This window comes from Odontesthes bonariensis, chromosome 7 (genome assembly GCF_027942865.1).
Source record: "Odontesthes bonariensis isolate fOdoBon6 chromosome 7, fOdoBon6.hap1, whole genome shotgun sequence".
Taxonomy (NCBI): Eukaryota; Metazoa; Chordata; class Actinopteri; order Atheriniformes; family Atherinopsidae; genus Odontesthes; species Odontesthes bonariensis.
In genome coordinates, this window is record NC_134512.1 from 35689832 (window position 1) to 35705501 (window position 15670).

Consider the following 15670-nt stretch of genomic DNA (forward strand, 5'->3'; position numbering starts at 1 on the left):
AATATGTATATTTGGTTTTTGTGTGTGTGTTAATATTACTATTAAGAAATTTGAACAAGCAAGTTCCTTGAGATACTGATAAGTGTGATAGGATAGGTTAATTATGCATCTCCAATCACTCATTATAGACTGTTTACTCACACAGTTGAATAATTTAGTTTTAACACAGTGGAACAAACTCAAAGTAAATTGTTATCTGACAGAAATAAACTGCCACCATGAGTACGGACGCAGAGATGGCCTTATATGGCAAGGCTGCCATTTACCTTCGTAAGCCAGAGAAGGAGAGGATTGAGGCTCAGAGTGCACCATTCGACGCCAAAAGCGCCTGCTATGTGGCTGATGCTAAAGAGCTGTACTTGAAGGCAAAGATCATCAAGAAAGAAGGTGGCAAAGTCACCGTCAATGTCTTGATCAACAATGAGGTTGGTACAGTTAGGTCACATTCAAATGGGTGTTAATTGTGATCCCTTCTAATAGTGATGGATTTCCTGTTGTAGGAGAGGACAGTTAAAGAGGATGAAGTCTCTCCAATGAACCCTCCCAAGTATGACAAAATTGAGGACATGGCCATGATGACCCATCTCAATGAAGCCTCTGTGCTGTATAATCTCAAAGAGCGTTATGCAGCATGGATGATCTACGTAAGACAAACTCACTAAAGAGTGAACAGAAACATTGAGAGTCACTGTAGTTGAAAGGAATATTAAACCCTATTAACTTAAAATGTCTATTATTTCTTTCAGACCTACTCTGGGTTGTTCTGTGCAACTGTGAACCCCTACAAGTGGCTCCCAGTGTACGACTCTGAAGTAGTCTCTGCCTACAGAGGCAAGAAGCGTATGGAGGCTCCACCCCACATCTTCTCTGTCTCTGACAACGCTTATCAGTTCATGCTTTGTGGTATGTCCTGAACATGAAAGAATTTGTTCATACAGAATTTGGTGGTTTTGGCTGACATACAGAGTGAATATCTCCATTTCTTATTTTTAACAGATAGGGAAAACCAGTCTGTCCTGATCACGTAAGTCTCACATTCATTGACTTTATTCATATCAACTGAATATCCTGATCAAATACTAACAAGTCTGTGTCTATACCCAGAGGAGAATCTGGTGCTGGAAAGACTGTGAACACGAAACGTGTCATCCAGTACTTTGCCACCATCTCTGTTGGCGGAGGAGATAGCAAAAAGAAGGAACAAAGCAACTTCAAGGTGTGTTATGACACACGTTATGACTAAAAATACAGAATACTTACAGGTGAAAATCTTTTTCTAATGTCATTTCTTTAAAACTGGATTATAGGGCTCACTGGAGGATCAGATCATTGCAGCCAATCCCCTGCTGGAGGCTTATGGTAATGCCAAAACTGTGAGGAATGACAACTCTTCACGTTTCGTAAGTATGGAATTGTTTCTCCATGTTGTTCAACATTTCCCATGTGGGTGGACTTTTAACGATTCCTTTGTTCCAAACAGGGTAAATTCATCAGAATTCATTTCGGCACAACCGGCAAACTGGCTAGTGCTGATATTGAGACATGTAAGTAGTTTTCATGTAATAATTAAGGGGAATCCATTTAACACAGTCTTAAATGAGCAAAACATTAGACTAATGAACAAAATTTACAGATCTGCTGGAGAAGTCTAGAGTGACATTCCAGCTTCCTGATGAGAGAGGCTACCACATCTTCTACCAGATGATGACAGCCCACATACCTGAGCTGATTGGTAAGCAGGCTGAGTTCTTGCCGTGTCAAATGGAATCTCAGTCATCCTATAAAACAACGTGTTGATCATTTTACCCTTTTTGATTCTTAGATCTGGCACTCATCACAACCAACCCCTATGACTTCCCCATGTGCAGCATGGGTCAGATCACTGTGGCCAGCATTGATGACAAAGTTGAGCTGGAAGCCACTGATGTGAGTGATCTTCTTCATTCAAACATCAGTTATTTTGTGGAAGTTGAATGATTATATTTCACGTGGATTGTTCTTTTCAACAGAATGCCATCGATATCCTGGGCTTCACCAATGAGGAGAAGCTGAGCATCTACAGGATGACTGGTGCTGTTCTTCACCATGGTAACATGAAGTTCAAGCAGAAGCAGCGTGAGGAGCAGGCTGAGCCAGATGGCAATGAAGGTGAGAAAGACATGTGGGATATCTGCTCTAAATATTTGCAACCGCATGAGTATATGTTCATAACAGACAATCACTGTGTCATTCTGTATGCATTTACTATAAATGTTTACTATAAAATGTTTTTAGAGGCCGACAAGGTTGCTTACTTGTTGGGTCTGAACTCCGCTGACATGCTGAAGGGTCTGTGCTATCCCAGAGTGAAGGTCGGAAATGAGTTTGTCACCAAGGGACAGACAGTGCCTCAGGTAAACATGAGCAATTCATATCAATAATGCCATTATTTAGTCAAATGTTACTGTTGCTACTTCCATATAGATAAAACATTAAAGTTTAGTAGATAACAGGAATGTCACTTTTCCCTTTACTTGTACTTATTACTTTTCCACTGAACACTGAGTGCATTCATTACAAATCAACTGCCATCAGAGATGCTTTTTTTAATAGAGAATATATATAATGTGAATCTTACAAGCCTAGAAGCAGGTTCGGTGATCTTGCTGTTTACAAAACAGTTGGCCGACATTCATCAAGTCATGGTCTTGTTTTACTTTAGGTGAATAACTCTGTGACTGCCCTGGCCAAGTCAATCTATGAGAGGATGTTCTTGTGGATGGTCATCCGTATCAACCAGATGTTGGACACTAAGCAGCAAAGGAACTACTTCATTGGTGTCCTGGACATTGCTGGCTTTGAAATCTTTGATGTAGGCCTTATTCCTCTAATTCAACATCAAATACTTTTCATGACAGTGGGCTTTCTTACTAAAATTAATGATTTGTCTACAGTTCAACACCTTGGAGCAATTGTGCATCAACTTCACCAATGAGAAACTGCAGCAGTTCTTCAACCACACCATGTTCGTCCTGGAGCAAGAGGAGTACAAGAAGGAGGGTATTGTCTGGGAGTTCATTGACTTTGGTATGGACTTGGCTGCCTGCATTGAGCTGATTGAAAAGGTATACTTTAAGCTCATAAATCTATATTGTGAAGGTATTACTACAGCGTGACAGAGGGGTACTGTTGATTCATGACACACCTTATCTCTTTCTCCTTTACTCAAGCCCATGGGCATCTTCTCCATCCTTGAAGAGGAGTGCATGTTCCCCAAAGCTAGTGACACTTCCTTCAAGAACAAGCTGTATGACCAGCATCTTGGCAAGAACAAAGCCTTTGAGAAGCCAAAGCCTGCAAAGGGCAAGGCTGAGGCCCACTTCTCCCTGGTGCACTATGCTGGTACTGTGGATTACAACATCGCTGGTTGGCTGGACAAGAACAAGGACCCACTGAACGAGTCTGTCCTGGGGCTGTACCAGAAGTCCTCATGCAAACTGCTGGCTCTTCTCTATCCTCCTGCTGCCCCTGAGGGTATGATTTTTGATAACGTAAACCGCACTTGGAAGATTCTACTTACTTTACATTTTTGTGTGTGTTCAATGTAAATTTGAAGTCTCATATTCTAACACAAAGTTTCCAATTGATATCACATTCTGAAATACAGAGGCTGGCAAGAAGGGAGGCAAGAAAAAGGGTGGCTCTATGCAGACGGTGTCTTCACAGTTCAGGGTAAGGTTTGAAAAATACATTAAAAGTCTTTTGATATTCACATCCATTTTTCTTGGATTTGATGACAAAAATTCTCTACTTTGTACATACAACAGGAGAACTTGGGCAAGCTGATGACAAACTTGAGGAGCACCCATCCTCACTTTGTGCGCTGCCTGATTCCCAATGAGTCCAAGACTCCAGGTACGAAAGATATATTCTTTTATCGTTGGTGTGTACTGGTTTGATTCATTTCATATTGTTTTTTATTGCACTAACGGAGATAATCTGATTCTACAGGTCTGATGGAGAACTTCCTGGTCATCCACCAGCTCAGGTGTAACGGTGTGCTGGAGGGTATCAGAATCTGCAGGAAAGGTTTCCCCAGCAGAATCCTCTATGGTGACTTCAAGCAGAGGTACAATTTCCATGTTTATTACACTTCTGTTCTTGAAAAACTATAAAAATGACATGATAACCGAGACCATCAACTCTCTCATAAAAGATACAAGGTATTGAATGCCAGCGTCATCCCTGAGGGACAGTTCATTGACAACAAGAAGGCCTCAGAGAAGCTGCTTGGATCAATTGATGTTAATCATGATGAGTACAGATTCGGACACACCAAGGTAAGTTTTTCAATAAAAATTTTGTTACAAAGGATAATAGGTCAAAATCCCCCCTTTTTTTTTTCTTTTAGCATCAATCTATTTTACTGAAAAGTTAGATGGGGAATAGGAGGGACAGCAAATGAAAAGATGTGGAGGGTGCTAAAAGGCTGGGCTTCAAAATTAAATGAATTGAAACAAACATTTCTCATTGGTCCTGCCAGAAGCAGTTTCCTTTCAAACAGTGACAAGAATTCAGCACAACTGCATGCATCTCTGAAAATGTTTTCTTGTTTGATTGTGTAAGTTCTCTGAGTCTTTTTGTTGTTTAGTATATATAGCAGACATAAGATGCTTTGTTTGTTCAGGTGTTCTTCAAGGCTGGTCTGTTGGGTGTCCTTGAGGAGATGAGAGATGAAAAGCTGGCAGCTTTGGTCACAATGACTCAGGCTCTCGCCCGTGCTTACCTCATGAGGAGGGAATATGTCAAGATGACAGAGAGGAGGCATGTGGAAAACAGAAAACTATGAACATTCAGTCATGGTTGAAATGATCAAGTCCATTTGTCTATAACAGAAACTTTGTGTCCACAGGGAGGCCATCTATACCATCCAGTACAACGTGCGCTCATTCATGAATGTGAAACACTGGCCATGGATGAAGGTGTACTACAAGATCAAGCCTCTCCTGAAGAGTGCTGAGACTGAGAAGGAGCTGCAAAATATGAAGGAGAACTATGAGAAGATGACAAACGACTTGGCTACTGCCTTGGCCAAGAAGAAGGAACTGGAGGAGAAGATGGTGTCTCTTCTGCAGGAGAAGAACGATCTGCAGCTGCAAGTTGCATCTGTGAGTAGAAATCAATCAGGAGCTGTACTTTTTTATGGTTTTTGTGGAATGTTAATGTGCAAATCTACTTTTTCAAATGTAAACTAGGAAGGAGAGAATCTGTCAGATGCTGAGGAGAGATGTGAGGGACTTATCAAGAGCAAGATTCAGTTGGAGGCCAAACTCAAAGAGACAACTGAGAGACTGGAGGATGAAGAGGAAATCAATGCTGAGCTTACTGCCAAGAAGAGAAAGCTGGAGGATGAATGCTCTGAGCTCAAAAAGGATATTGATGACCTGGAGCTTACCTTGGCCAAAGTGGAAAAGGAGAAACATGCCACCGAGAACAAGGTTTGGACATTTTTAACTGTTCGTGCAGATCAGATAGAACAGAGTGCCATCAAGTGATAACAACATCTTTCTTGGACATGTAGGTGAAGAACCTGACTGAGGAGATGGCCTCTCAGGATGAGAGCATTGCTAAACTGACAAAGGAGAAGAAAGCCCTTCAGGAGGCTCATCAGCAGACTCTGGATGACCTGCAGGCTGAGGAAGACAAAGTCAACACTCTCACCAAAGCCAAGACCAAGCTTGAGCAGCAAGTTGATGATGTAAGTTTCTAAAGTTTCCTAGATTGGCAAAACAAGATTCTTATTGAACCTGATAACAACAATCCCATATCATTTTTCAGCTTGAGGGTTCTCTGGAGCAAGAGAAAAAGCTTCGCATGGACCTTGAGAGAGCCAAGAGAAAGCTGGAGGGTGATCTGAAACTGGCCCAGGAATCCATCATGGATCTGGAGAATGACAAGCAGCAGTCTGATGAGAAAATTAAGAAGTAAGAGTAGATTTTTTTCTTCAAACTCCAGTGTGGTTCTCGACATGCATGAATTCTCACAATGCACATTCATATTTTCATAGGAAGGACTTTGAAATCAGCCAGCTCCTCAGCAAGATTGAGGATGAGCAGTCAATGGGCGCTCAGCTTCAGAAGAAGATCAAGGAGCTTCAGGTGACTGATTAATTGTGTTGAATCACACAGTACTCTGTATTGAAAGTTCAAAGATTACTGAAGGACAATATATCCACATCCAACAGGCCCGTATTGAGGAGCTGGAGGAGGAGATCGAGGCTGAGCGTGCTGCTCGTGCCAAGGTTGAGAAGCAGAGGGCCGACCTGTCCAGAGAACTCGAGGAGATCAGTGAGAGGTTGGAGGAGGCCGGCGGCGCCACTGCAGCTCAGATTGAGATGAACAAGAAGCGTGAAGCTGAGTTCCAGAAGCTCCGTCGTGACCTTGAGGAGTCTACTCTGCAGCATGAAGCCACTGCTGCAGCTCTGCGCAAGAAGCAGGCTGACAGCGTTGCTGAGCTGGGAGAACAGATCGACAACCTGCAGCGTGTCAAGCAGAAGCTTGAGAAAGAAAAGAGTGAATACAAGATGGAGATCGATGACCTCTCCAGCAACATGGAGGCTGTCGCTAAAGCAAAGGTACACAACGCATTCATTTGTACTTATTAAATCAAATAAATTAAGACATGTCTTAGTTTAGGTAAACTCTTACTGATTCCATCTCTGTCCTCCACATTAGGGTAATCTTGAAAAGATGTGCCGTACTCTTGAGGACCAACTTAGTGAAATTAAGACCAAGTCTGATGAGAATGTTCGTCAGCTGAATGACTTGGGTGGACAGAAAGCTCGTCTCCTCACAGAAAATGGTATGCACCAGACAATATTTCACTGCAGACAGCTTCAGTGTATGACCACGAAAATGTACACAAACTAATCTCTGATGACCGTTTTCACACAAGGTGAGTTCAGCCGCCAGATTGAGGAGAAAGAGGCCCTCGTCTCTCAGCTGACTAGAGGCAAACAGGCCTACACACAGCAGATTGAGGAGCTGAAGAGGCAGGTTGAGGAGGAGGTCAAGGTAAGACACATTTAAGTGTGTATGCTCTAACTTGTTTGTCATTTAGAAATGTTACTAATTCATTTTCATGTTTCAACCAGGCTAAGAATGCTCTTGCCCATGGACTGCAATCAGCCCGCCATGACTGTGATCTGCTGAGGGAGCAGTTTGAGGAAGAGCAGGAGGCCAAGGCTGAGCTTCAGCGTGGTATGTCCAAGGCCAACAGTGAGGTGGCTCAGTGGAGAACTAAATATGAAACTGATGCTATCCAGCGCACTGAGGAGCTTGAGGAATCCAAGTGAGTAACTTTCAAATAAAACAATAGCTTTTAGTTTAAAACATCTTGCCAACTTCAGTATGCTTTTAACAAATCTATACACTTTTTCAAATTTGTGAATTAAGAGCATGACATTCAGACAAAAACAGCAATGTTTTTTCTTAAGCCATAAACTATGTAATTCTTTATAAACTAACTGATACGTATATCCACTCAAAGATCAATCTTGCTATTCTTCATTCAAGGAAAAAGCTGGCCCAGCGTCTTCAGGAGGCTGAGGAACAGATTGAGGCTGTGAACTCTAAGTGTGCTTCCCTGGAGAAGACCAAACAGAGGCTCCAGAGTGAAGTGGAGGACCTCATGATTGATGTGGAAAGAGCTAATGGGCTCGCTGCCAATCTTGACAAGAAGCAGAGGAACTTTGACAAGGTAGCATCAATGACCATGGGCGACAAAGATATAAACCCATTCATTCATTTTCCATGTATCAATAAATAACTCAAGCGTACAAATTGTTTTTATCTAGGTATTGGCAGAGTGGAAGCAGAAGTATGAGGAGGGTCAGGCAGAGCTTGAGGGAGCTCAGAAAGAGGCTCGTACTATGAGCACTGAACTGTTCAAGATGAAGAACTCCTATGAGGAAGCCCTGGATCAGCTGGAGACAATGAAGCGTGAAAACAAGAACCTGCAACGTGAGTTCTGACCAGATTGTGTCTGCTCATTGTGTTATTATTATATTTTTTTACATGTAAACTAAAAACTATTCAAACATGTCTTTGCAGAGGAGATCTCAGATCTGACTGAACAGATTGGTGAGACTGGCAAGAGCATCCATGAGCTGGAGAAGTCCAAGAAGCAGGTGGAGACAGAGAAGTCTGAGATCCAGACAGCTCTTGAGGAGGCTGAGGTAATTTTTTTGTGCGAGTTCTTCTTAAAAGAAATGTCCAGTTCTGACAACACCCTCTGTAAAATCTTTGCGGACAGAGTAAATACTTTTGTTTTTGATATCGTTAGGGAACTCTGGAGCACGAGGAGTCTAAGATCCTGCGTGTCCAGCTGGAGCTCAACCAGATTAAGGGTGAGGTGGACAGGAAGCTTGCAGAGAAAGATGAGGAGATGGAGCAGATCAAGAGGAACAGCCAGAGGGTTGCTGACTCCATGCAGAGCACTCTGGATGCTGAGGTCAGGAGCAGGAACGATGCCCTGAGGATCAAGAAGAAGATGGAGGGAGACCTGAATGAGATGGAGATTCAGCTGAGCCATGCCAATCGCCAGGCTGCTGAGTCCCAGAAACAGCTGAGGAATGTGCAGGCACAGCTCAAGGTATTGTCAGACACAGAGCCGTGGCAGGGACCTAGATGACATTTTGGTTATTATGGGACTTAAATGTTGTTGTTTGTTTTTTTTCAGGATGCTCAACTGCACCTTGATGATGCTGTCAGAGCCCAGGAAGACATTAAGGAACAAGCTGCTATGGTGGAGCGCAGGAACGGTCTGATGGTGTCTGAAATTGAGGAACTCAGAGCTGCTCTGGAACAGACAGAGAGGAGCCGCAAAGTCGCTGAGCAGGAACTGGTGGACGCCAGCGAGCGTGTTGGACTCCTGCACTCTCAGGTAAAAAAATTGACAACTTCTCTGAAATTTCACAAATCTAAACCATTCAGTCAAGCAAAAAATAACTTGGCTAAATCTGATATTTTAGAACACAAGTCTTCTGAACACCAAGAAGAAGCTCGAGTCTGACCTGGTTCAGGTCCAGGGTGAAGTAGATGATAGTGTTCAGGAAGCAAGAAATGCCGAGGACAAGGCCAAGAAGGCCATCACTGATGTAAGTTTAAATTCAATTTGTTTTCCTTTAAACTGCTATTAAGCTTTGAAAACATTTCATCCATAAATGTTATTTTCTAGGCTGCTATGATGGCTGAGGAGTTAAAGAAGGAGCAGGACACTAGTGCTCACCTGGAGAGGATGAAGAAGAACCTCGAGGTTGCCGTTAAGGACCTGCAGCACCGTCTGGATGAGGCTGAGAACCTGGCCATGAAGGGTGGCAAGAAGCAGCTCCAGAAGCTTGAGTCTCGGGTAAGAGGATTATGTTGAGATTTCTGAGGTGGAACAAATCTATACAAAAACTCACAGATTCTAATTCACACATTTTTTTTTTCATTTTCTGAAGGTTCGTGAGCTGGAGTCAGAGGTTGAGGCTGAGCAGAGACGTGGTGTTGATGCTGTTAAGGGTGTCCGCAAATATGAGAGGAGAGTGAAGGAGCTCACCTATCAGGTAACCACATTACAATCACATTAACACTGAACACAAACAGTACATATTATTCTAATTCCATCCTTGTCTTTACAAAAAATGAAACATTTAAATTCACATTTTCCATTACAGACTGAGGAGGACAAGAAAAACGTTGCCAGGCTGCAGGATCTGGTTGATAAGCTGCAGCTCAAAGTGAAGGCCTATAAGAGGCAGTCTGAGGAGGCGGTAAGGAAAAAAAGTTGTCTTCATACGACTACTTGATGTATTGCATATGTTGTCGGTCTTCAATTCCTCTACAACGTTAAGCATTTTATTCTGTTGTGTATTCCAGGAGGAGCAGGCCAATGTTCATCTGTCCAAGTGCAGGAAGATCCAGCATGAGCTGGAGGAGGCAGAGGAGCGTGCTGACATTGCAGAGTCTCAGGTCAACAAGCTGAGGGCAAAGAGCCGTGACTCTGGCAAGGTAAATATGTACACACCTTAAGCTTTAGATGAACACTAAATCATGACAGAAAATATTACTATTCCTGTCTCTTGTTTCATATTTTTGACTAAAAACAACATTTCAGTGTGAATCCAGAGTACAAGTTAAATAACAGTCATGTTTATTACATTTTTTTTTCTTACAGGGAAAAGATTCAGCTGAGTAAAGCTCTCCAGAAGATGGTCCGTTTCTGATCATACAATATGATTATAAATGTACCACAATAAAATATTTTTTTGACCTTTAATTTGTTCGCTGTGATATTTTGATTGCACTGTGTTGTTTAAAAGTGTTAAAATGAGACAAAGCTTGTTGCTTATATACATGTACAGGCAATTTTAAAGCCAATACAAAGCAAATATATAAACATAATGCAGTTGTAACATTTCGTGATATAGAATACTAACAAGCACTGCTTTATCTGCAAACATTCAAATGGATATACCAGGAAGGAAGGAATTATGAAGGTCTGCGACCACTTTAGAAGTTTCAAGAAATTCATTGAAGAAGAAAAAAAAGCCTGATGTCTGAGAAACCCCCATAAAACAATTTTACAGACCAATCACAGGCCCCTGATGTGGCATTAGCATTCCCCTAATGTTGCATCCTCTCTTTGGCTACCTAAAAACTGCTTAAGCGGGGCTTGAGGAACACAATAAAGAGTCTGATATCTATCTGTCCTCCAAACTCTCCTAAAACAATTTTGATGGGATCTGATGCCATCTGTGGAAAGCAAGCCAAACCTAAAAAGATGATGCCCAATAACCCACGTGGCCCAAAGGACCGACTGTCAATGTCCTCATAACTGACACTACTGGACATCCACAGATGCTTTTTATCAACATACTGATTGGTCAAAGCTTTTTCAGCAGAAAAAAGGGAGCCTACGGTTTAGGCAGGTCATTGTAATGTTATGGCTGATTTGTGTAAATCACCAAGTGCACCTGTTTATCTTTTTGTTACACATGACTTCAAAAGGTCTTACAAATAAAATTAAAAATAAATCAAATTCACAAGGTCAAGACAACTGTTGTGTCACAGCATACAGTGGGTGACAAACACATTCACCTCTTGGTGTTTTTCCTATTTCTTGGCCTGAAATGTGGACTGATTTTTTGGATGATTTTATGTAGAAAATCTACAAAAATAGTCTAAATTGGTAAAGCGAAATTAGAAAAATAAGTATTTCCACGCATGTGTATTCCCCACCCCACTGTCAGTACTTTGTAGAATCACTATTTGCATCAATTACAACTGCAAGTCTCTTTGGGTGTCTCCATGGACTTTAAACCACTGGGATTTTAGCCTTCATATGTCTCCCACATACATTTAGTTGAACTTGTCTGTAAGCAAAGGCTTTCTTCTGGGTACTCTTTCGTAAAGCTCTGTGGGGTGTACATTTTGGGTTGATGGATTTTAAGGTGCTTCATGGGATTATCAAAGTTTTACAGTTTTTTTCATGACCTTTCCCTGATTTGTACTTCTCCACAACCTTCTCACTGACCTGTTTGGAGCACTTCTTGGTCTTTATGGTGTCCCTTGTTTGGTGGTGCCCCTGGATTAATGGTGATGTAAACTCTGGGGCCCTATACTTACCTGTCCAACAGCTACTTTGCCTTTGTGGTTCAACAGAAGACCACTAAAACAAGCAGCACTGCAGATTCAGTCTTGGCTCCGTATTTCTTGCCAATACTGCCATCTTGTGTATAATTAGAGTATGATTTTCAAGGGCTATAAAAATATTACTTATTAGTTGTGTTATTAAATACATGGTGGATAAACAAATCATTTACATTAATTTAGACATAAGATTTCTCAGTACTACAGTATGTTTTTTCTATAGACTACATATATTTTATGTAATCATGCTCTAGGGTTTCCTGCAAGACATTACTCATTACCATATCTACTCTGTCTCATTCTCCCTTTTCTTATAACAACCCTATTCAAATTCAAATTAATTTATCTAGCACATTAAAACAACCTCAGCTGACCAAAGTGCTTCACAATAGCAACTGCATCACATATTAAGAAAGTCATCAATAAAATAGCAATAAGAAAAACTGCATCACAGATAAAAATATTTTTTTTTAATAAAAGTAGCAATAAAATAACAATAAAAGTACCAAGCCAAGGTAAACTCCATTTCAGCTAGTGTTGAAAGCCAGGGAAAAGAGAAGAGTTTTGAGTCTGGATTTGAACTGACCTAAAGACTGAGAGGACCTGACAGACAAGCGGAGGCTGTTGCACAGTCTGGGTGCTGCCACAGGGAGGGCTCTAGTCTTTGGGAACAGCCAACAGGAGCTGGTCGGCTGATTTCAGTGCTCTGGGTGGAGTGGGTGGACCCCATTGCACCCACTAAAATAGAATGTTTGGAAAAAAAACGAAATCTTTTGGTCCATTGTAGAGGGTGTAGCAAGAGGAAATGTCTGACCAATAGAAGTAATGATGAGAGTTACTTCTATTGGATTCTGACACGCCAATCAACCGTCAGCCCCCCTCCCCCCTGTGCGTTCACAGACTCGTGACTCGTTCATGTGTTTTGAAGGCGTGGTTTCGAGGGGTGGGCTGAAGGGAGAGGCAAGGTTGTGTATTTTCAAAAATATAGCTTGCAGGAACCGTTTTTCCAAGATCTCAGACCCCACCATTAAAGGGGAACTGCGGTATTTTCAACATTAAGCCTCTTTTCTGAGTCGTCTGCAATGTTTTAGAACCCCCCTCACCGCTTTTTTTAAGTTTACTGCTGCCTCTGGTATTTGCCTAATTTTGATTCTTCTCAACCTGCTTCAGAATGGCAAGTCATGCGCATGTCCAAAAAGCTCCGTAAAAGCACAATAAACGTCCGTTTTCAAAATCATCAACTCACTGGAGTGGTTACTGGTGTGCACTGGTAATCCATATCAAATTTCGTTGCGAAAAGTTGCTTCTGTCGTGTTTTATTTGACATTTTGTACTGGATGTTCGTTGATATTACTCCGCCACCGCTAAGAAAATAGTGCGAGCATAAACGAGCTGCCAAAAAAAACACGACAGAAGCAACTTCTCGCAACGAAATTTGATATGGATTACCAGTGCACACCAGTAACCACTCCAGTGAGTTGATTATTTTGAAAACTTTTACTGCTTTTACGGACCTTTTTGGACATGCGCATGACTTGCCATTCTGAAGCAGGTTGAGAAGAATCAAAATTAGGCAAATACCGGAGACGGCAGTAAACATCAAAAAGGCGGTGAGGGGGGTTCTAAAACATTGCAGACGACTCAGAAAAGAGGCTTAATGTTGAAAATACCGCAGTTCCCCTTTAAATAAGACGTGCCCATAGTTTAAACAGTTAAAAACAATCAATGAAACCTTAAATTTCCCCCGAAAGCCAACAGGGAGCCAGTGAAGGGTGCACAAGACAGGGGTGATGGATTTGCGCCTCTTTGTTCTGTTCAGCAGGCGGGCTGCAGCGTTTTGGACGCTCTGTAGAAGCTGCAGGGAACCCTGGTCCAACCCTATATACAAATAATTACAGTAATCCAAACGTGATGTTATAAATGCGTGGATTGCTCTTTTCGCTCCGCGTCCGTACTCATGGTGGCAGTTTATTTCTGTCAGATAAAAATTTACTTTGATTTTGTTCCACTTTTTTTAAAACTAAATTATTCTACTGTGTGAGTAAACAGTCTGTAATGAGCGTTTGGAGATGCATAATTAACCTATCCTATCACACTTATCAGTATCTCAAGGAACTTGCTTGTTCAAATTTGTTTATAGTAGCGTTAACACACACAAAAAAAAACAAATATACATAATACACGTGATGTTAAAACAATTACTGTAAATTCCGGACTATGAGCCGCTATTTTTTCCCAGGCTTGAGCACCGCGGGCGGCTAATATATGTTGTTTTCTTCTTTTTTTTTCATGCCGCCAAAAACATTTTGCCTCGTAACATTAGACCAATAAAATGAAAAAATAGTTCACAGTGGTCCAATGAAATTGTACGATAAATCAAACATAATTACACGACTAAATTATTGTAAATCGGTCACTTGTACTCACTCGCCGTGTCAAAACATTCACTATCACCAACGGGTTTGGAAAGGCTGGACAGCTGCGTGATGAAGAAGACCACGAAGAACCTGAAGTGAGTGACGAAGTTCTGAGGATGTTCAATTTGGACACTGAAGAAGACTTTTATTGTTTAGCACGCAGAAGAAAGATAAAGAAGACGATCAATCACTTTTTTTTTTTTTTTTTAAACCAGCCGTGTTACAGGCACTGTTCGAAAAAAAAAAAAGAATTTTACGTATTTGTATGTTACCGATAAGTATTTAAGTTAAAACCATCTGTGTTACAAAAAGCATTTGCAGTTTCTTTTTGTTTATGTTATCATACGCATTATATTAATAGTTTAAAAATCCTCACGTGTAACATCTTTCTGTGTAAATATCTCATATTACATTGTGGACAACCGCGGTTTATAATCCGGTGCGGCATATACAAGTATAAAATGGATTTTCTTTTTAAAATTAGAGGGTGCGGCTTATAGTCAGGTGCGCTCTATAGTCCGGAATTTGCGTTAAACATGGTTAAAAGTTGTTCATACCTGACCCTGCCTCTTTTACAAGTCTGTTATATTCCACAATCCTGTCATACATAATAAGTATAAAAACATCATATGTGAATATTTTCAGTTATTTAGATGTTTGAAAGCAAAGTTTTTTTTTTCTTTTTCAAAAAATGCAAGAGAATGTCTTATATATAAAAATGTCTGAAACAGTGAGGACATAAACTAGTTCTAAAGCAGAGTGGATAAACCTACCACAAGCTGGAGTCTTGAATGGGTCTTCTACTACAAGCCGCTGTGTTGTCCTGGATGGCTTATATTGAATCCAGCACGCCTACTCAGCAACGGTTAAATATGGGAGCCGTGCCAAATGTGGTATGGATACCAGTCAAAGCTGACATCCTCTGAAACATGGTGTGCAAGTATATGTTTCAAATGTATTGGATTTCACTCAGAGGCATTTGTTCCCATTTCCATTTTAAACAGTTTACACAAATGTACAACCTGTCTTGAAAAGAACATTTCTTTTATGTCATGACGAGCCCGTGTATCACATCAGCAGAAAAAAGGGGTGCAAAGTCAAAGAGGTTGACGTAAACAAGACTCAAAACTCATTAAGAAGGTATTTCCAAATGGTCACTGTCCATCTTCTCGTGGCTGTTTTGATCATGATTAATTCTTCATCATCACAGATTTCTTTTGTGCTGCATATTTTGAATGTATGAATTATGCAAGGCTGAAGGAAAAAGTACACTCCCACTTTAATCAATTCAGCTGTGTGCTGAAAGCACGCCTTCTCGCATTTCACTCACGGCACAACAGTCATCACAATCCTGACTATTTTTATAGAGTTTAAGTTTCTGCTCTTTCTACATATGACAAATACCTTTCCTCTTTACAGGGATAATATGTTGGTAAAGCTCGCTGTTTACACTGTACTGTATAATCACAATTGGCTTCCATTCAAGCATAAGTTATTCAAGAAAAATCATAAGCATTATTGTTATAATCAATATCTATTTTTGTTATTTTCTTTCCCTTCTTCCTGGCAACTCTTTACGGA

General features: G+C 41.0%; 1 protein-coding gene across 1 annotated transcript; it reads left to right on the forward strand.

Annotated features, from left to right (window-relative positions):
- The first annotated feature begins 218 nt into the window (after positions 1-218).
- LOC142384904 (myosin heavy chain, fast skeletal muscle-like) lies at positions 219-10052 on the forward strand. The gene is made up of 38 exons (XM_075471209.1): positions 219-425; positions 501-644; positions 747-903; positions 997-1024; positions 1105-1216; positions 1308-1400; positions 1481-1544; positions 1634-1732; positions 1823-1926; positions 2010-2148; positions 2275-2393; positions 2702-2851; positions 2934-3104; positions 3210-3513; positions 3647-3711; positions 3807-3894; positions 3991-4108; positions 4196-4319; positions 4667-4803; positions 4892-5147; positions 5235-5477; positions 5561-5737; positions 5818-5963; positions 6047-6137; positions 6224-6613; positions 6714-6840; positions 6934-7052; positions 7133-7329; positions 7554-7737; positions 7835-8000; positions 8091-8215; positions 8323-8631; positions 8719-8922; positions 9011-9136; positions 9217-9387; positions 9482-9586; positions 9698-9793; positions 9900-10052. The coding sequence occupies exons 1-38, from the start codon at positions 219-221 to the stop codon at positions 10050-10052; spliced, it is 5808 nt and encodes a 1935-aa protein (XP_075327324.1).
- Positions 10053-15670: the final 5618 nt, after the last annotated feature.